This window comes from Camelina sativa, chromosome 14 (assembly GCF_030686135.1).
Source record: "Camelina sativa cultivar CO46 ecotype springtype chromosome 14, ASM3068613v1".
Lineage (NCBI taxonomy): Eukaryota > Viridiplantae > Streptophyta > Magnoliopsida > Brassicales > Brassicaceae > Camelina > Camelina sativa.
Window position 1 is genome coordinate 3,895,760 of NC_141893.1, and position 18,916 is coordinate 3,914,675.

The following is an 18,916-nucleotide window of genomic DNA, read 5'->3' on the forward strand; positions in this document are numbered from 1 at the left end:
CTTTCACTTACGTCTCTTCTAAACATCTCTATTACGAATTTTTCGTTTTATAACAAACAATTGCAGATTTGACTTTCATCAAAAACCAACCGGTTTACAGAGAGATATATTATGAGCCTTCATGTATACACGAACCGGTTAACAGAGAGATATTGGGCAGATACGGTTCGAAATTTTAAGAGCAGAACCAAGGATTTTGAATTTTAGAGCGGTTCGCACCGAACCCAGTTTATGTAATTTGGGCCCAATTATGAGTAAACTTGTAATAAAGGCCCAAATTTCACAAAACGCCAAAAAACAAAACAGTGCCATATCCTTTCACTCACTGCTGCTTGCTTTCAACCCGCCTCCTCTGTTCTTCTTCTTCTCCTCTCTCTCACTTGAAAATTTCATATTCGAATGATGTCTTCAAAACCTTTTGTTTAGAGAGGATTAAGTTTAGTTTGTCTAAGTTCGGAACTTTGCTTTCGTTTCTGTAGGGAAGATTTTGTTGTTATATAAATCTCTAGATATGGATTTAATGGTGTCCACAAGCAGTGTACAAGAAGGGTTTTGTTTGATTCAACAATTTCATCGCGAGTGTAAGCGAAGTAACAAGCTTGACGTCTCTGTTCGTACCACTGGTAATATTATTAGGTCTAATGTCTCTCTCGGGTCACGAAAAAGGAATCGACTTGTTCTTGTTTTCGCGGCGGCTTCCAAGGTTGAGAGTTCAGGTCTTAATGGTAGAGCTCAAAAGTTCGAAACTTATTCTGCCTCTGGGCATAGCAATGGTAACGGTAACGGCCATTTCACCACTGCGAATTCTTCTTTTGTGTTGGAAGATGTCGAGAGTAACAATCATTTGCGTCAGATGGTTAGAACCGGTGAATTAGAGGAAGGGTTTAAGTTTCTGGAGAACATGGTTTACCACGGTAATGTTCCCGATATCATTCCTTGCACGACGTTGATCCGCGGGTTCTGTAGGATGGGTAAGACGAGGAAAGCGGCAAAGATCTTGGAGATTCTTGAAGGCTCTGGTGCTGTTCCTGATGTTATAACTTACAATGTTATGATTAGTGGGTACTGTAAAGCTGGGGAGATCAGTAACGCTTTATCTGTTCTCGATAGGATGAGTGTTTCCCCTGATGTTGTCACTTACAATACCATCTTGCGTTCTCTTTGCGATAGTGGGAAACTTAAGCAAGCCATGGAGGTTCTTAATAGGATGCTTCAGAGAGACTGTTATCCTGATGTCATTACTTACACTATATTGATCGAAGCTACTTGTAGAGATAGCGGTGTTGGACAGGCTATGAAGCTTCTTGATGAAATGAGGGATAGAGGATGTACACCAGATGTTGTCACTTATAACGTTCTCGTGAACGGTATTTGTAAAGAAGGGAGATTGGATGAGGCGATTAAGTTTTTGAATGACATGCCGTCTTCTGGATGTCAACCAAATGTTATTACACATAACATAATCCTGAGGAGTATGTGTAGTACCGGGAGATGGATGGACGCAGAGAAGCTTCTTGCTGATATGCTTCGTAAAGGCTTTTCGCCAAGTGTTGTCACTTTCAATATCTTGATTAATTTCTTGTGTAGAAAAGGTTTGCTTGGCCGAGCCATTGACATTTTGGAAAAGATGCCTAATCATGGATGCCAGCCGAACTCTTTGAGTTACAACCCGCTGCTTCACGGGTTTTGCAAGGAGAAAAAGATGGATAGGGCTATCGAGTATTTGGAGAGAATGGTCTCTCGTGGTTGTTACCCGGACATTGTGACATACAACACTATGCTAACTGCTTTGTGCAAAGATGGGAAAGTTGAAGATGCGGTTGAGATACTCAATCAACTTAGTAGCAAGGGATGTTCTCCGGTTCTAATCACTTATAATACTGTCATTGATGGGCTTGCAAAAGCAGGTAAAACAGGCAAAGCAATTAAACTGCTAGACGAGATGCGTACGAAAGATCTAAAGCCTGACACTATCACCTATTCCTCTCTTGTTGGTGGTTTAAGTAGGGAAGGTAAAGTAGACGAAGCCATAAAGTTTTTCCATGAGTTTGAGCGGATGGGTATTAGGCCAAATGCAGTCACCTTTAACTCTATAATGCTAGGACTCTGTAAGACTCGGCAAACGGATCGTGCCATCGATTTCTTGGTTTATATGATCAATAGAGGGTGTACACCGACTGAGACATCATACACGATTCTGATAGAAGGCATAGCTTATGAAGGTATGGCAAAGGAAGCTCTGGAGCTGCTTAATGAGCTTTGTAACAAGGGACTCATGAAGAAAAGTTCTGCAGAGCAAGTTGCAGGGAAGATGTAGCATAATGTAGTTCACTCGCTAGTCAGCCCCCTTTTCTTGATTTGTGCTTAAGAGAACATTTTCAGTGGCTCCTTTCTACTTATTAAGTCTTAGGTTCAGTATTGATATTGTCAAAATTTTGGTCTTTAAGGTTTGCATATCAATATTATTCAGTTGTTACACCTTTCGTGTCAGTGTCAATTGATAAATTCGACATACGTACATCAATACATATACTATGCTATGTAATTCCAGAGTAAGTTATGGAGGGCCTTCAAGACGAATGTAGTCGTACATAATCCCTTGGAAGGGACCATTGCATCTTGGCTGTCTCAGGAATATAGTGTTATCACCTTGGACAAGCCGGTTTCCTGGTATGTTCACCTCATACAGCATGTAAACCCCATGGATCCCATGCCTTGCTATTGAATTGTCTCTCCCAATGAGTCCAGTTGTGAAGAGAGGGCGGACTGCTTCCGCATCATTGACTCGAATCTGCAAACAGAAAATGTCAACAAAACTTTACAGTCTTAACTTACATCATCTCTGTTAAAAATGAAGTTTCATGTTTACCTGCAACTCGGCTAAGGTTGCAGATGCTATGGCGATTCTCAGTTTGTAATTCGCCTTTTGATCGATGTTTTCAAGTTTAAACCTAATCTGCCAAGTTGTTGCTTCATGCATGTCTCCTTTCTTCCTGGGAACCTGAGCAAAGAACCAGTCTCTGCGATAATCGCTTACACCAACAGTGTAAACAAGGTCATCATTTGGATACAAATCTGTGTATCTCTTCCACAGCCCATATTGCCTGAACCTGCAGATAATAATAATAAAGCAGTGTTTACTTATGTTATTCACACATACAAGTAGTTTGGTTCACAAAGGCGTAAGCTAATAAACCTGTCTTGATGATGGACTAAAGCCCTGTTTACAAGCGTGGGATCAGGATCTGGGATAAAGAACTCAGAAGCTTTTCGGTCAGGGATACCAATATCCCATAAGGTAGGTCCATCTCTCGGAGGTTCATAAACGATATCACCCATTTCAATCTTGCACCCTGTGTTGTTATGTCCATCAAGAATTGGCTGATATAGAGTAACTATTTAATTTGGTGGAGCTAATTTACCTGAAGTCACAGAAACAATTGTGCCGTTATAGTAAGCTCCAATGAAACCGGGGACCCAGGCATAGAGATTATACTCGCCAGGACGCACGTTCTCTATTGAGAAATAGCCAGCCTCATCCCCTACCGCCCAAAATTGGTATCCCTGATTGGCAAACAATTCATTTTTTTTTTTTTTTTTTGGTAATTCCATCATAGCATCCTTGATATCTTGGATACCTTTCAACCAATCTTCTTTTTTTGTTGCTTAGTGCAAATAATTAAGAATTGAGTAGGAAGAAATCACCTTGCATTCAATTTGCCAAGAACCAGAACCACCAGGTGGAGCCAAACCCACATAAGCACCTGCTGCTGAAATCATATCATTGCTTATGAACCTATACAAAAATCAATGTTAATATGTAGTGTTTGGTGGAATGTTAACATTTTAAGAATCAAATTACAGAAGCAACACAAAATATAGAACGAACCAGGAAATGAGGATATAAAATAACACTAATACCTGTCACGGATAAGTAATCTACCACGGGCCGTGCCACGTTCTTCAGACTTTGGATAATCCTCAGATGCCACGAAGCTATAAGGCCAACTTTCAACCTCAGCCATCATCTGCAGATTAACTCATTTAAGTGAGTCCTTACATCACCACAAATCTATTTTTGTATTCAGCAAGTGGGATGGCAATTTGCTTCTCTCGTACCTTTATCTTCGCATCGTCCCATAAGGAAAGTGGATCATCTCCACTGGCTGTGGAATTTAGGTAAATGAAAACAGGGCCATATACTTTTTTCCAAGGCTCACCGTGTTCAAAGCGAGGCATCATGGTTTTTCCGGCATAATGGGTACTGTGAAACACCTGAAATAACCGTTATTGAAACCAAGATCGATATTGTACTTCTAAGTATTATATTGAAACATCCACCACATTTGTCACTTACTGCAAGAGTGGTTGGGCCAACATGTGACGTGAGGTTTTGTTTGAGTGGTCCGCCTGAGCGAAACTCATTACTGGGCGTAATTTGCCAGAATCCTACAGGTGGATCGAAGGATATCCATCCATGTACTCTGAGATCCTGATTCTCACACGAGTATTGGTATTTGTCATCTACCTGTCAGAGAAAAGAAAAATGATTTAGTTGTCCGTGAAACAGAATTTACCGGATTCAAACTTTGAAGTTGCAATATATCACAAAGCAAGCATAAGTTCATAAATCATACTATACAATTTCATGTACTAGCAGATATTAAATAACTCAAACAATGCATGAGAAAGATCAAAATGTTCTAATTTCTGAATGATTAAAACAATATGGAACTCATACTTCGCCTTGCAAGCGTGGATCACATGGAGCAGTGAGCAGAGAAGCTTCCTGGTAATCTAGAGTTTGACATCTTCCTTTGCATAGATCATCTGGAAAAGGCATTATCCTTTTTCGGTCATCTGCCACAGCCATGTAATGGAATCTGTAGAAAACAATCGCAAGGGAAATATATATATGAGATATCAAACAACTACACACTCGTGTTGACGAGCAATTAAACCCAACAAATAAATATCTGAAAAATGACACTATCTTTTGCTTGGGATCTATGGTACATGCAATCACTAACATTTGAGGTTTTCTTCTCAGTGCACTAAAATGGATCTTAAGGAGACTAAACTTAACATAAGACAGAGAAATTGACTTAGGAAAATAGGGACAATATTACTTGTCTTTTCTGAGCTTGAACGCGATTCTTGTTTCTCCAAGTTCAAACCCAGGCCAATCCTTGAGGTGTTCATAAATGGCGTATGAGTAAACTCCAGAAGAACCACGAAGCATTATAAACCTGAAAGAAAGAGCATCTAGTCAGTGTCTCTTCTCTACTTTTGTTTCTCATTAAAGAAGATACATCATGCAATATAGACCTTTTATCGATATTCAGGGGAATGTACTTGCCCTCAAGGGATGGATCCCATGTTCTTAGAAATGAGATCTCAACCTGTTCTTCAGTCTCGACTATGACCCTGAAACTCACTCCACTGATGCTGCATATATACCATCAGATTAGGAAAAAAGAGAACAGAATTACAAGAGAGGATTGTGATGCAGAAGTAACAACGGACAAGTTCATTTAGGCAGAGAAAAACTAGTTTTGAGTCATACATCAACTTAACTCTACCAATACTGAAAAATGCCACTAGCAGATGTGACGACCAATAGCATGATGAAGACCAATAGAATAAGGATCCTATCGACTGTTAAGGTAAATGCATAGAGAGGACATACACATCAAATATTCCCTTGCCTCCAGGTTCATTCCAGTGCAGGTCCCAGTACCTATAAAATCGGTTAATTTCAATTAACTTGGCTTCTCATAAAAACTGAAGAAGAGAAAGAATCACTGAAAACAGTAAAAGTTAATATCGAGTTATAAACATGACTCATACCCTCTGTTAGTCTCCTTATTACGAACTTCGAGCACATTGTCAAGACCGTTATACTTTATGCCGGTGATGATTCCACCTGGGTTTGACAGTGTAACTTGGAGAATTCCATTGTCCATCACAACCTGCAACATTTCTGTCTTCAGTCAAAACACATTTAAGGAAAGACACATAAAAGGAGACATTATACACTGAGAAAGTTGCCTCACATATCTGTCATGGATATGCAGCTTGACACCTTGAGAGGGCATCATGTGATCCTTTCTATGACTAGGGCCACTTGTACCTTGATCTGTCCCTTTTTTTGAGTGTAAGAAACAAAAAAAATCAACAGTTTTGCTTGTAGAGAAACTAAATAGACTAATATGATCAAAGATATAATCAAAGAACATAAATGTTTGTGTAAAACAAGACTTTTGAAGCGGCCATAGATATAGGATCTGTAGAACTGGTCTTTAAAAACAAAACTGCAAAGACGTTTTACCTCCGATCATCAAGCAAATATACTACTAATCAATAAACTGTAACTCTGTGATAGTTTAAAGTCCCTTCCTTTCTGGATTTTTATTATACGTAGACCCAATAAATAAACAAACCCAATTTGATGAAACAAGGAAAGAACAACAGTTAACAGTATCATAAGAAACAAAGTAAAATGCTCAAAACAAGAGGTGTAAACAACAAATTTGGAAGTTTATTTCTCTCATCCGGGCTAAAAATACGAACTTTACTGTCACAATTTCGTTTTAGAACCATTCTCAAGTGAGCGAAGTTCATCGAATCGTGCAGTTAAACCAGAGGGTGAAGAAACCCAGAAGAAGAGAAGAATTAACGTGAAATTACTTACAGTGGTGGCCGGCGTTTGAAGCAGTTTCATGGTTAGTGAAACGATGCCGGAGCCGATCAGCGAGTCTCTTCATCAGTACGATGTGTCGGTATTTTATAGTTTCTTAACCATAATTTTTACGATGTGTCCTTTTTGAATTAAAACAGTTTGTTTACTTTCCGTTTTTAGATAGTTACTTGATTCACAAACTTTTCCATTGTCTTAGCTATATTTAATCTACATAATTTCATAGTGTAATTGTTTGGTCTCTGTGGATTCGATCCTGAAGTGTTACAACGATACCACTAAATCGTGGTGAAGTACACATTGGGTTTAATTGATCTTCTGATCACAGTACTTTTCCCACGCGATCACCACCGAAGCCTGGTGCTCACACGCACGTGTAAAGGAATCTAGAGAGAGACTTCTTTGCTTTGGTTTGGGTGCGACTGCGTTTGTCTTTCTTTCTCTCAAGTATCTTCTAAGGCATTGTGCTTTTAAAAAAGTTTTACTCGTAACTGTGAATCTTACCAATAAAATCGAATGTGAATAAATTTAAGTTCGGTTTAACTCCAACTGAATCTGAAATCTCTTTTATTATTGAAACCAAAATAGTATAAAAAAAAAGCAAAGTATCATGGTGAGCAGCTCAAACAAATCTTTGTCTTGGTAAGTATTAATGAAAACCCTTTCTTGGAATCTGTCTGAAGGATTTGAGGCAAATTTACAGAATTACACACAACCTATGCCTCTCTCTCTCTCTCTCTACTCCGGCTTTTTCTGGAAGAACATCGATCCTATTATGACAGCTATCCCCGTTATTGCTATCGTGAAGAAAAGCCTTTTGTGTGAAACACCGTTCCCATCTCTTCGTCTCCTACCGTTTCCATCTCCTTCCGCTGCTCTCGGGATCCTGCTGTATTAACCATTCCACGACATGAGTTTAGCCAAAATTAAGCTCTGAAGCAGAGTTTCAAAAATAAAACAATGCAGATAAGAATGAATATATACCTGGATGATTCCACATTGTTTAGCACAGTACCAGGGCATTTGGTTTCATGGTTATATCTTTCTCTCAATCTAACATAGCTGTTGCATTGATAACAGAGTTCTGTTCGGTTGCCACAAACTTCCTAATATTCGAAAAAATCGAGGGGATCAGAAAACCTTTTGGTTGGAGAGAAAAGGCAAAAATATGTGTGAGTAAATACCTGATGTTCAGCGAGGTCAACTGCAGGCAATGGAAACTCACAGAACTCACAGGTTACAATCCTCTTGGGGCAAATCTCTCCTTTATGACTGTCAAAAACCTCACGTTCTATGGTCTCTTTGCACATCGAGCATGCTATCTTCTCAATACACCACAAAAGGAATACCGTAAGCAAAAAAGTATGTCATTTTGGTCATCTAGCAGCCATACAAAAGTGCTGAGACTAAAACAGAAACATAAGAAATTCCTACTTGTAATATTTAATAATTTTGACCTAGTAATTGAAACAGTCACAACCTTGTGTTAAAGAATAGTATGCAATGACAAGACAGTTCAGGAATAAGCGTTGATAAAGACTAGCTGTTTGTGTTACAGACTAAGTTCATGAGTCGAATCAATGCATAAGTGATCTAATTTGTTAAATGTAACACGCTCAAAACCCGTTGAAGGGGCATTTACAAAATATTTGAGAGCAGAACCACTATATGAAACAACCAATCTGGGTGTAAGAGTATATCTTTTTTTATTGGAGCTGACAAAGAGAAGTTTTTCAAATCAAAGAAGATAGTTGTGGAAAATAATCCAACGGAAGACAGGTACGAATTGCGAAATAGAAAAATTAGCGTACCGGAGCATGTGCGTTCAAGAAGTGTTCCTCAGCATGCTTTTTGGGAACCATATCACCACAAATCTTACATTTTTCTAAATTCCGGGCACAATGTACACGATGCAGATCAATATTTGGTGCAGGGATGTCTCTGTCACTGAAAAAAAATAAAACATTCAGTACGCTAAGCTTTATTACGGAACACTCTCAAGGGATCAACCATCCAAGTAGATGCTACAACTGAACATACAAAATGATCCGGCTATTGAAAATACAGAGTCTCAGCAGACTCAGAGGCTACAATAACTAGACAAAGCACACATAGTCCTCTAGTAGAAAACTAAGCAGACCATCAGAGAGACAGTGAAAAAGTAAAAAGCATAAGGATAGACAGAATACAATCAAACTCTTGTGTAGACACACAAGGAAGCTGATGCATAAACGATTAATTTTATCATGAATCAACCTTTTAGTAGGTGAACAAACAAACAAATAAATAAATAAACCATTATGCAAAAGGGGTTGTATATAATAATTAGAAACATAATTGCATAATCCAACCATCATCACAAACCCTTGTTATAATTCTAATCACCGACACAAACCAAGCTGATTCTACATGTAAATCTAGAAATTTTGAAACCAAACTGAATCACACAGCTCACAAAGTTAGTATCTTCAATGTTACAAAACTTGCAATCGCCGATCAATTCCAAATTTTTTTTTTTATATATAACCTCGAGTCCCAGAATATCGAATTACATAAGTCAGTCATCATCGAACGATAAGCAACAAGGAGAAACCACGAAAAGCAACCAAAACTCCGATCAAATCAGAATCAAGTCAAAAAAAAAAACCCAGAAAGAGAAATCAAGGAGACGTACCAGTGGTTGCATACGATGGTGATTTCTTCTCCAGTCGCAGTCTCCATCTTCAATTTTTCACAAAAAAAAAAAAAGGAAGTTTAAATTTCACAGATGGGAAAGGTCACGAAATCAATCACGGATCTTTTTAACCTCAAGGTTTTCTCGGGATTTTTTCTTTTGAGCCGATGATATTATTATAAGAAAAAGAGAGAGAGAGAGAGACTCAAATTGTTTAAATAACTTAAATACTATTAATGAATAAAAATAAGTAAAATTAATGAGATGAATATGGTTGAACCAAATTAATTAATATGACATTTTTTTTTTTCTTTTTCCTTTGACACTTTAATGTCTTCGTCCCCCGCCACGCTCCTATAATCTCATTTGTAGTCCACGCGGCAGATTCCAATTCCCTTCTTCTAGAGTACATATGCATTTAAGTAGACATACACTTTTAATCTCAAATTATTTAAGGTTTTATATATTTATACACTAATTGTAGATATTATTAGTAGAACAGATAAATCAATCAACTTTTGAACACCCTAACTAGTAATCAGAGAGTCTGTTTTTGTTAATCTGTACTATTTCTTAGAAATCCAACCGAAAAAAAATCAACAGATTCAAGTCTAAAAACAAATGGTACAAGTATCTCCAAAAAAAATCTGAAAACCCAAAAATACTAACAAAAAAAAAACCCTTAGAAAACAGGACAACCTTCAACTTGAATCCCAGGAGCAGTAGGACAAGCAGCAAGAGGACAGTTCTCACCTTTAGCACCCCACCAGTGATCAATCGATATACCATTCATCGTCAAACTAAAGTACAACAGCACTCCCATGAACGCCAAACCCGCGTCCAAAGCTGCCGATAGCACGTAGTTATACCTCTGCCACCACCCTTTGTAGTACTTGAACACAAAGTAGTTGAATATCACACCTACAATGATCCAGCAGTTGAAGTTCACGCTTGTCGCTGGCGGCATTGCAGCTGTTGCTCCTAAAAGAACCGGCAGATTGATCTGCGATATCCACGTTCTTGTCGGGAAGGCTTTTTGGAGAAGCCATACCAAGACTGGTCCTATTAGACCGCCTAGGAAGAACCAGTTTAGTGCAGGGTAGTTTCCTAGCCGACCAAAGATTCTCTTGGGTCCTACTAATCCCCAAATCACTGATGCGTCAAAGAAAACTCTGTCGCTTGGACATGTCCATGGACTGTTTGGAGGTAGCAACTCTTTCTGGCAGATGTTTTCTACTGATGTAAGCAAGTACCATGCCACTGATATATTCACTGTTCCTGCTATCACCGTTCCTATGAGCTGGACTAAGAACATCGATCTTGGCGGTATCTTCATGTAATGGCCTAGCTTGAAGTCGTTGAGGAATGATATTGCTTGTGACATACTTATGTACCCATAAGTTTTGAAACAGACGTTAGCTATTGGTCTCCCTGGTAACAACACACCCATGAGATACTCTGTGATAATGTTCAGACCTGGAGTCTGTCACAACATGAGTTACATAGTGAGAAAACAGAAAAGATCCAACTCATGTTTCAAGGATTCAATATAGTTTGTGGTACCTGATTAGTTGTAGCAGTGATAATGCTGACTGGTACAGTAAAGGTTACAGCCATGAAAGATGCTAGAAGGAGTCCCCACCAAGGCATTTGGATCTGCTCTTTCATGAATATGCAGAGAACAAGTGATAGTACTATTGAGATAGCGAGCAGGCCATAAAACCACCAGCCTGGTATGTCTTTGTACTTCTTCATCAGCCTTGTGTGTATGTCCACTTTAGACTTGGTTGAAGCTCGTACTTGTTGCCAAATTCCCCTAAGTCAAAAACAAAGATTAGTAAGTAATATTCATCAGCCACAAGTTAATAGTCCATAAGCTTATTATTGATATATATAGGCCAAGCTTACTTTCCATTGAAGAGCGCAACATGAGTCAGTGTGGAAACGATTGCTGCAAAACCAATCCCGTAACTGATAGCGAAGAACGTGCTGAGATAAACCCGACCTTCTTGTTGATAATTCCCCATGTCCAGTTCAAACTTATCGTTGACAATGGTGGAGATGTTGTAAAGCTGCCCTTGCTTATCAAACAGATCAGATGAGAAAATCGGAAACTTGTTTGCTTCATACATATTCATGCCGTAGTATGATATTGGGATAACCATATACATGACCAGAATGTAACCAACGAAGACATTGACGATTGCGAAGAAAGGAGTCACAAGAGGGCTTCCAAGGTAAGAAGCTATGACAGACCAATCAAGAGCAAATGCACCAATACCAAGCCCTGACATCCCTGAGCCTAACTGCTGAGGTGTTATAGACTTAGGGAATGCCCAACAAACCCAAGATATTGATGATAAGGTCAAGAACAAGTAGGCAGGGAATATGTACCACGCAAAGCTACAAACAAACGCAATCACAAAGAACTTCCCTCTAGACATTCTCGCATTGTCCTTCTCATGAAGAGCACTAGATAAAGATCAAATTAAAAGACAGTGTCAAGCACATATTTATAAAAGGAACATCATAAACAAGTGTTATGCACTATCAAACCAACATACCGAAACAGAGAGACCTGAAGAACACTCGTTGGCCACCACATCTGTGCAGGATCAACCACCAACTTTCTCATGATACCAGCCCAACCATACCCAAGAATCTGAATCAACAACAACAGACAATTTATAAACTAATTAATCACAAAGAACTTTATAAAAGAAGAGAATGTGAGAAAACATAGGAAGTGAAAGAGACCTGAGTAGTGATAACAAGAATCCAACTAGCCAAGAAACTAATCTTCCTTTTGTAAAATGCCATGATGATATCAACAATTCCAACAGCATAAGCAGTACCAGATCCAAACCCAGCACCAGCATTAGCAAACATAGAGATCAACACATGTTCCTTGACGTTAAACGGACCCGGATTCAAAGAAAACTCCCAAGACCCAATCTTATACTTAGTCTCAGGCAAAACCCGAGCCATAAGCTTCCCTAGAGGCAACGTAACCACTTGAACAGAGATCATAGTGATCATAAGAGGCTGAGTCCTGTACCCAAAGAAAGTGTTGAGAAAAGAGAGGAGAACACAAGAGAGAAGCCCTAGAAACCACATCCGAAACGTCCACACGGGTAAAGAAGGATCGTCGTGGTTCGAGACAGTGAGACGAACCTCCTCCACCGGAGATTCGTCTTCGTCGTCATCATCGGCGATGATATCTGGTTTGCGTGATTGATCAATCGCAGCCATTGTTTGCGGCGAGTGAGTGTGGCGGGCGCTAGCTAGGGTAATTTGGTGAAGGGGAGACGTCAGAGAATATTGGAAGAATCTTTTATAGAGAGATTCATGAATATATGAGAATTTTTAGTAATTATGATTTTATCTATTTACGGAGATTTTTGATTATCTAATAGAAATAAATATTAAGGGAGAGTAACTACTAAATTGAGATTTTTAATATCATAGTATTGTGTAACTGAAGAGTGTCCCCCGGAGAAATTGAAGTTTGTTGCAAACAAACATGTTGTATTCATCGCCCCTCTTTAAGCGGGAAACTATCCTTCACTTTATAAAAATAAAATAAAAAGGTTGGAAAAAATACTAATTATAGTAACAAAAATCTTATCCCGATGTTTTGCTGGTTTTATCTATCTTTGGAGGAAAATTAATATATATCGACTTTATTCAACTGTTCTATATCTCAATGAAGTTTATGGAGACATTTTACATTTAATAAAAAAAAAAAAAGATTTAACTAGGATATAATATAACCATCATTAACTGTCAGTGCTCATATGATACCTTATAAATATTATTTTAATGTTTTTGTAAAAAATAATTTATTGAACAAATAAATAAATTATAAAATAAGAATTTGACCAATAATATAAAGCCAAGTATCATGTGAGTTGCTCAGGTGAATTCTCAGATTGCTCAAACCATAATAGATTCTCATTCTCTTTTCTGCTTTTTTTTATTTTTTTATTTTTTAATATATTGATATCTTGTGAGCAACTATCGGTGTAGATGCTCAATTTCATTCATCTCCAGTTGTGGTTTACATTGGAAATCTATATGTAAAACGTACCAATGCAATAGTGGATTTTAGTGGTAGCTTGGGTAACGGGATATTAGCTTCGATCTTCACTGAACGCAGCCATGTGTATGTGTGGCTTGGAAAAGAAAACACAGTTATGAATGTCTTTTCTATTCAAGCGTGTGAAATAGAAGTTAAAGGTAGAGTACTAATTAACGTAATTTCTACAATTACAAGTCGTTAATATATCCGCTTCCATGTAAACGTGTGAACATTATCAGAACAGTAACAACAACAGTGTACTTGTAAAATCTCCTTTGATTTCCTAAGCTAACTTTAGTTACCTCTTCTCTATCCCAATTGTCCGGAGTTCACAATTGGCAAACCTGCACAAACCAATAGATCATTAATTGAAATCATTTTTTTATGAACAATATCTTTGAACGGATGATTTTCGTTACTCATTAGCAAAAATGGATCGGTGAAGTCGAGTATATAAATTGAAAATTAGCTTACATGATGATTAAAGAGCAGAAGAGTGATTAGAGTCGAGAGTAGCATAATCACCTTGTTAGGTGACTGTCTTCAATAGGTATGCCAAGCTTTTCATGCAGCGCACGAAGTGTTTGTTGCAAAAAAATCCCGTGGCTTACAATTGCTATTTCTTTTTCTGGTCTCTCTAATGACCTACATATATTTTTAAGCATAATATATACGTAAAAGGGGCATATTTCTAACTTAGAGATATTTCTGAAGATATAGGACCACCATTTAATTAATAGAATGAAAAAATGTGAAAGGTGCAAAAGAAGAAAGTTCCTGGTCACCATGTATAAAAGTGAAGACCTCTAGTAGCAACATCTTCTAGTTTTTCCCTTTCCTTGTCTTGCCATAGAGCATCTTCGTCACTCTCTATCTATATATCCATATTGTAAAAATAATTTAAGAAAATTTCATAAATGGAAGAAGATCAATTTGAGCTTATAAAGGAATGGTGAGATTAACTACCATTGTAAAGTCAATGTCAGGAAAGCAAGTGCGGCGAGTACTTATACTTGCTCTACGGTCACACGGATAGAGTCCCTGCATTAAACAATTCAGAGAATGAATTAGATTACAACTTTCAACTGTATCCTAAATAAAATTTACAATATCTTCTTTTAAAGTAATGAATATACCATGCGTTCTCTAATATTCTCAAGTGCTAGAATTGGAGGGAGGTTGTTAGCTTTTGAAAAGTCGTCGGATATATTGATATCTTCTTGTCCCCTAAATATTCCTATTGACGTTTCCATTGCTCTGAAATAAACGGAACAGTGTTACTATTCAAATGTATAACAATTAGAGCATCATTATAAACTTTTTTTATAATTAATTTTATTGTTATTTAATAAGAATGTCTAAAAGAAAGGATGTTAATGTCTTTATGAAGACACAAAAAAAACTGAGGTGTCTTAAATCTTATTTATGATTATTTTCAAGACTCCCAACCTCTCATTAATCACCATGGAGATGGTGTACAGTCTCACTTTATACATAATAACAAAAAAAATTATAAACAATGATCAATGACTTATTTGATAGATATATGGGAACCATATTCCAGCAAAGAAAAGAACCATCAAGATTTAATTTGAATTATAGAATATATTAAATAATGCATTGTCGTTGAATATATGAACGTTAGTTATATGTCTAACCTAATTAGGTCTTTAACAATTTTTTTCATTGATATTTACGGTTTATCAACTATTTAACCTCAAATCTAATTTTCTAAAGTAGGTAATTCTATCAAAAAATCCACACAAAATAATAAATTGGTAGGTCTAGTAGTAGTACCGGCACAGCGGTGAGGTAATCACCAACTCGATAGTGTTTAGTAACCCTGATTCATGGATTTTCTTGCGCCTTTCAGAAACCTGCAAAATTCTCAAAAAAAAATCATATATACAAGAGTACTGTAGTGCATCTCAATGAACTATATCAAACCCTAAGCATATTTTGATAATGATGTCATTCTCTCACCTGTTGCAAACCCTTTGGAGAGAGATGGGCATCAAAAAGCTTTTCTGATTCAGGTTTCTCTCTGTGCTCTTCTAATTCTACATTGTGGATGCCTTGTGCATGCCTCACCTTTATTCAAAGCCGGTCCAACACAAATTAGAATTAACATGACCCTATTACCTTTTACGTAAATGTAAACTCAAACACAAAAGTGCGTTTGAAACAATTAATACCTACCTATATCTTTTACTTTTAACGTATTTTTGTTGTAACAACTAATCAGAAAATATAAAGCTCTTCAGACAATCAGAGCGTAGTTAAAATGTATAAATAATTTTTGTTTTTGAAAGGTCTCGAAAAATAAGCTAAACTTAAAGAAAACCAATTGCGAGAATTTTCCATACGATATTGGAGTTATAAATAAATGGAAGACTAACCAAATGAAGGATTTTGAGATTAGGCGAGGAGAGCCGCAGCGTTTTAGCTCCACATAAATCCATGTCTGGACGTGTAGTGACCTCCTTAATTAAATTAAAACTACCTACAATTATTATTTATTTATTTTGTTAAGCAACTACCTATACAGATATATACTATATTTACAAAACCAATTGTGGTTCTTCTTTTCGTCCTTTCATCATGTTCGTATCATCATATATATAATTGATGATGTATAACAGCAATTCATGGAAGTCACCCAGAAACAACTTGGAAGTAATATCGAAGTTTTTAAAAAATTTCCAAAGGAAAAAAAATCAAAATTTTGAAATGGCAGATAATGGACGGCTTACGCCAACAATTCTTAAGAGAGGATTAAAGAAAGATAAAAAAAAAAAAAAAAGTCGTCTAACAAAGAAAGTCTTACGTTAAGAAACGCTCATGCCGTATTAATGGGTTTACCTATTTTTTCTAATTTTCTTTATTTTAGAACAAAAGGAACGTTGAGGATAAGATAATTATCTTCTAAAGACCTGACGTACCCAAAAGTAAAAAAAAGTTTAAGCTAAAATAAAAGAAGTACCTATATGTATTTCACCTTATTCCGTCATACAGTTATTATATAGGGTATATAAGCTTGAAGCAAAGATTTGGTTACAAAAAAAAGAGTTAATTGTTTGTTTTTTCTAGGTTGTACATGTAGATATGAAATGTCTATCTTTTGTATACGGCGCATGCATGATTCAGGGATTCCTCTTTTGTTTTAAATTTAAATTAGTATCCCCTATACTGTATATCAATTTTACATTGCCTTTATTTGGAAACAAAGTAGGTCGGTTTAGTTGTCAAATTTTATGCAAGATCACGTGGTTGGTAGATAGCGATTTAAAAGTCTCTCAAAAACAACACGACTGTGACTATAATTTTTTTTCTCAACAACAGTATTTCTATTTTATTACATTTATTTATTTAGTATGATTTCTTAAAAAATTGCATAAGAAGAAAAGTAGATAGGAGCTAAGTGGTTCACGCATATATATATATAGAAGAAGGCTCTTTGAGCTTTAAAGAATAAAACAATAAAATCAATAGGTACTACGAAATTTCTTCGATAAAGACTCCGTCGTTCTTTGAAACTTCCTTCCTCGGTGAAATCAAGTCTCCGTAAGTGTACTCAGGCTGAAAAATAAAAGTATATATTATATATATATAACAATACGAAATGGATAATCATAATAATTATAAGTAGATGAAGATCACACACTAACCCTTTGTCTACAATCACGACAGTACGAATTTCGCAATTAGCAAACCTGTAAAGCAACATATTTCTTCTGTTATACAACGAATGAACAAGTTGAACTATATACTGCAAAAGAGAAACCATTTGTATAATAACCTCTTGCAAAGCTCATTTCTAATTGACTCGTCACAATCGTTTGCGAAAACATACAGCATATGCTGCAAAACTATTCCATGGCTAACAACTGCGACCTCCTTCTCTGGTCTCTTCCATAACCTTTATATAGAAAATTCATCAATTCTCTAGAAATATATATATATATATATATATATATATATATATATGCTTATTATTTATACTCCACGAAGTTAATTAAGATTCAAAAAGGTTACCACTTCATGAACTCCAACCCTCTCGCTAAAATCTCTTCTTCGGACTCTCTAACATCCGGTCTCCATAGGTTGTCCTCTTCGCTTTCAATCTATAATATGTTCCAAAAATATTAGTGAAATCGCCATGTGTATCCTTACATGCATATGTTGAAAAATCTTTATGTATATTTAATGGCGGACCCACGTAAAAATTAGGACGGTCAATTGACCGGGGTAAAATGTTGAAATATATAAAGTTTTTTGCATGTAAAATGCTGAAGTTCCAGCACCAAAGTTGGTAGTTTGATGACACCCCAGATCTAAGTTTGATCCTTCCACACTACACCAATTATCTCCTTTCTATTTAATATATTTAACTAGCTTAAAAATAATAATTGACCTGGGTAAATTTTTCCTTTGAGTCCGCCACTGTGTATATTATAGTTTTCCAAGAATTAATATGATCGTATTTGTTTATGAAAGGAAGAGTGAAAGCTCTTTAATTTGCCTGAGAGAAATCAATGGTGGGGAAAAGAGTTTGATACTCGCTAACGTTCCTTCTCATGTCTGGAGGACGGACTCCCTGCGAGCACATATACGTATCAATATTTCGTTAGCATGCATGAATTTGGTTGATCCATGATGAATATATGAGACATTTTCCCATGTATACATATCAAACATACATTACGGTCTCTAGCAACCTCAAGTGCCAAAATGGGACGGCTACTTGTCATACTCGGTTGTTCGGATTGATTTCCAAACACTCCAATAGCGGTTTGCATAGTTCTATATACATAAACGGAATAACTAATCAGTCCAAGCCACTATTAGACAGGAAAGAATGCAAATATAACCAACTTTTTTAGTCTTCAAATTTAATGCATGTATGCAAATATATGGTACCTAAACAACGGTGAAGTTACAACTAGCTCAACCCTCTTTAGTAGCCCACTTGAAACAACTCGTTCACGGAGATTCTCAACCTTGAAGAGAAGCAGTAAAACGATTATAAGTTCGCAATGCACGAATAAGGAGATCTCCTGAGGCGAGTTTGATCCACGTGGTTAAGGTTATAAAAGTTTGGATTTCGGGTTTACCTGTTGGTGACCATGATCGGTAAGGGGAGCATCAAAAAGACGAGGAGACAACAACGCATTTCTATCTTTCTCGGCTTCTACATTGTGCACCGCTTGTCCATGTCTCAGCTTTAATAAAATAAAGAAGAAATATCAATAATACGTACGTATCACCAAAGTAATATTAAGAGTATATAATTACTCAGCCTAATTATTGTCACTTACCAAGTGAATGATTTTACAGCTCTCCAAGGGGTACAAAAATCTTGCATCCATTTCTCTACACATTATATTGTTCTCATTAGTGTAAACATGATATAGGCAGACAAGTACACGAACGAGAACATTACTAATTAATTTTTTAAAAC

At 36.7% G+C, this 18,916-nt stretch overlaps 6 protein-coding genes across 8 annotated transcripts; 1 reads left to right on the forward strand and 5 right to left on the reverse strand.

Annotated features, from left to right (window-relative positions):
* Positions 1-313: 313 nt before the first annotated feature.
* On the forward strand, positions 314-2,480 carry LOC104739596 (uncharacterized). The gene has a single exon (XM_087484846.1). It carries the CDS (start codon positions 512-514, stop codon positions 2,315-2,317), a length of 1,806 nt encoding a protein of 601 aa, XP_087340972.1. The 5' UTR covers positions 314-511; the 3' UTR covers positions 2,318-2,480.
* On the reverse strand, positions 2,425-6,814 carry LOC104739593 (uncharacterized). 2 transcript variants are annotated; one of them, XM_087484845.1, is made up of 15 exons: positions 6,695-6,814; positions 6,057-6,139; positions 5,851-5,972; positions 5,690-5,740; positions 5,329-5,448; positions 5,130-5,249; positions 4,742-4,883; positions 4,358-4,528; positions 4,120-4,275; positions 3,922-4,028; positions 3,706-3,796; positions 3,423-3,564; positions 3,197-3,353; positions 2,870-3,110; positions 2,425-2,791 (listed from the first exon to the last, which is right to left on the reverse strand). In XM_087484845.1, the coding sequence occupies exons 1-15, from the start codon at positions 6,765-6,767 to the stop codon at positions 2,558-2,560; spliced, it is 2,010 nt and encodes a 669-aa protein (XP_087340971.1). In that variant the 5' UTR covers positions 6,768-6,814; the 3' UTR covers positions 2,425-2,557. The 2 variants fall into 2 exon arrangements, with proteins under 2 accessions (XP_087340971.1, XP_087340970.1); XM_087484844.1 differs by having other exon boundaries at positions 6,057-6,145.
* A 436-nt stretch (positions 6,815-7,250) lies between these two features.
* LOC104739597 (uncharacterized) lies at positions 7,251-9,712 on the reverse strand. 2 transcript variants are annotated; one of them, XM_010460009.2, is made up of 5 exons: positions 9,375-9,712; positions 8,512-8,647; positions 7,885-8,022; positions 7,685-7,806; positions 7,251-7,589 (listed from the first exon to the last, which is right to left on the reverse strand). In XM_010460009.2, the coding sequence occupies exons 1-5, from the start codon at positions 9,419-9,421 to the stop codon at positions 7,439-7,441; spliced, it is 594 nt and encodes a 197-aa protein (XP_010458311.2). In that variant the 5' UTR covers positions 9,422-9,712; the 3' UTR covers positions 7,251-7,438. The 2 variants fall into 2 exon arrangements, with proteins under 2 accessions (XP_010458311.2, XP_010458312.1); XM_010460010.3 differs by having other exon boundaries at positions 7,251-7,586; positions 9,375-9,631.
* A 212-nt stretch (positions 9,713-9,924) lies between these two features.
* Positions 9,925-12,848, reverse strand: LOC104739599 (oligopeptide transporter 2). Its single transcript, XM_010460014.2, has 5 exons — positions 12,132-12,848; positions 11,939-12,036; positions 11,283-11,846; positions 10,938-11,190; positions 9,925-10,857 (listed from the first exon to the last, which is right to left on the reverse strand). The coding sequence occupies exons 1-5, from the start codon at positions 12,624-12,626 to the stop codon at positions 10,057-10,059; spliced, it is 2,211 nt and encodes a 736-aa protein (XP_010458316.2). The 5' UTR covers positions 12,627-12,848; the 3' UTR covers positions 9,925-10,056.
* A 753-nt stretch (positions 12,849-13,601) lies between these two features.
* Positions 13,602-16,050, reverse strand: LOC104739598 (Phosphoglycerate mutase family protein). The gene is made up of 8 exons (XM_019236057.2): positions 15,855-16,050; positions 15,439-15,546; positions 15,253-15,332; positions 14,592-14,712; positions 14,422-14,496; positions 14,241-14,329; positions 13,981-14,100; positions 13,602-13,799 (listed from the first exon to the last, which is right to left on the reverse strand). The coding sequence occupies exons 1-8, from the start codon at positions 15,915-15,917 to the stop codon at positions 13,754-13,756; spliced, it is 702 nt and encodes a 233-aa protein (XP_019091602.1). The 5' UTR covers positions 15,918-16,050; the 3' UTR covers positions 13,602-13,753.
* A 900-nt stretch (positions 16,051-16,950) lies between these two features.
* On the reverse strand, positions 16,951-18,824 carry LOC104739600 (phosphoglycerate mutase-like protein 1). The gene is made up of 9 exons (XM_019235431.2): positions 18,774-18,824; positions 18,570-18,677; positions 18,376-18,455; positions 18,156-18,258; positions 17,978-18,052; positions 17,491-17,579; positions 17,255-17,374; positions 17,120-17,168; positions 16,951-17,034 (listed from the first exon to the last, which is right to left on the reverse strand). The coding sequence occupies exons 1-9, from the start codon at positions 18,822-18,824 to the stop codon at positions 16,951-16,953; spliced, it is 759 nt and encodes a 252-aa protein (XP_019090976.2).
* Between the last annotated feature and the right edge of the window lie 92 nt (positions 18,825-18,916).

Excerpts from the sequence above, each read along its gene's own strand:
- LOC104739599 (XM_010460014.2), bottom strand. The coding sequence starts at position 12,626 with ATGGCTGCGATTGATCAATCACGCAAACCAGATATCATCGCCGATGAT. Across the intron at positions 11,847-11,938 it reads CTTCAGGTCTCTCTGTTTCG|TGCTCTTCATGAGAAGGACA; the intron begins GTATGTTGGTTT and ends ATCTTTATCTAG. Across the intron at positions 11,191-11,282 it reads GTTGCGCTCTTCAATGGAAA|GGGAATTTGGCAACAAGTAC; the intron begins GTAAGCTTGGCC and ends TTTTTGACTTAG.
- LOC104739598 (XM_019236057.2), bottom strand. The coding sequence starts at position 15,917 with ATGGATTTATGTGGAGCTAAAACGCTGCGGCTCTCCTCGCCTAATCTC. Across the intron at positions 15,547-15,854 it reads ATCTCAAAATCCTTCATTTG|GTGAGGCATGCACAAGGCAT; the intron begins GTTAGTCTTCCA and ends CTTTGAATAAAG. Across the intron at positions 14,713-15,252 it reads ATTACCTCACCGCTGTGCCG|AGCAATGGAAACGTCAATAG; the intron begins GTACTACTACTA and ends CGTTTATTTCAG.
- LOC104739596 (XM_087484846.1), top strand. The coding sequence starts at position 512 with ATGGATTTAATGGTGTCCACAAGCAGTGTACAAGAAGGGTTTTGTTTG.
- LOC104739600 (XM_019235431.2), bottom strand. The coding sequence starts at position 18,824 with ATGGATGCAAGATTTTTGTACCCCTTGGAGAGCTGTAAAATCATTCAC. Across the intron at positions 18,678-18,773 it reads GCTGTAAAATCATTCACTTG|CTGAGACATGGACAAGCGGT; the intron begins GTAAGTGACAAT and ends ATTTTATTAAAG. Across the intron at positions 17,580-17,977 it reads CCACCATTGATTTCTCTCAG|ATTGAAAGCGAAGAGGACAA; the intron begins GCAAATTAAAGA and ends AACATATTATAG.
- LOC104739593 (XM_087484844.1), bottom strand. The coding sequence starts at position 6,767 with ATGAAGAGACTCGCTGATCGGCTCCGGCATCGTTTCACTAACCATGAA. Across the intron at positions 4,029-4,119 it reads GGGACGATGCGAAGATAAAG|ATGATGGCTGAGGTTGAAAG; the intron begins GTACGAGAGAAG and ends GTTAATCTGCAG. Across the intron at positions 3,354-3,422 it reads AATTGTTTCTGTGACTTCAG|GGTGCAAGATTGAAATGGGT; the intron begins GTAAATTAGCTC and ends ATAACAACACAG.
- LOC104739597 (XM_010460009.2), bottom strand. The coding sequence starts at position 9,421 with ATGGAGACTGCGACTGGAGAAGAAATCACCATCGTATGCAACCACTG. Across the intron at positions 8,648-9,374 it reads ACCATCGTATGCAACCACTG|TGACAGAGACATCCCTGCAC; the intron begins GTACGTCTCCTT and ends ATTTTTTTTCAG. Across the intron at positions 8,023-8,511 it reads TCTTGAACGCACATGCTCCG|ATAGCATGCTCGATGTGCAA; the intron begins GTACGCTAATTT and ends TGTATTGAGAAG.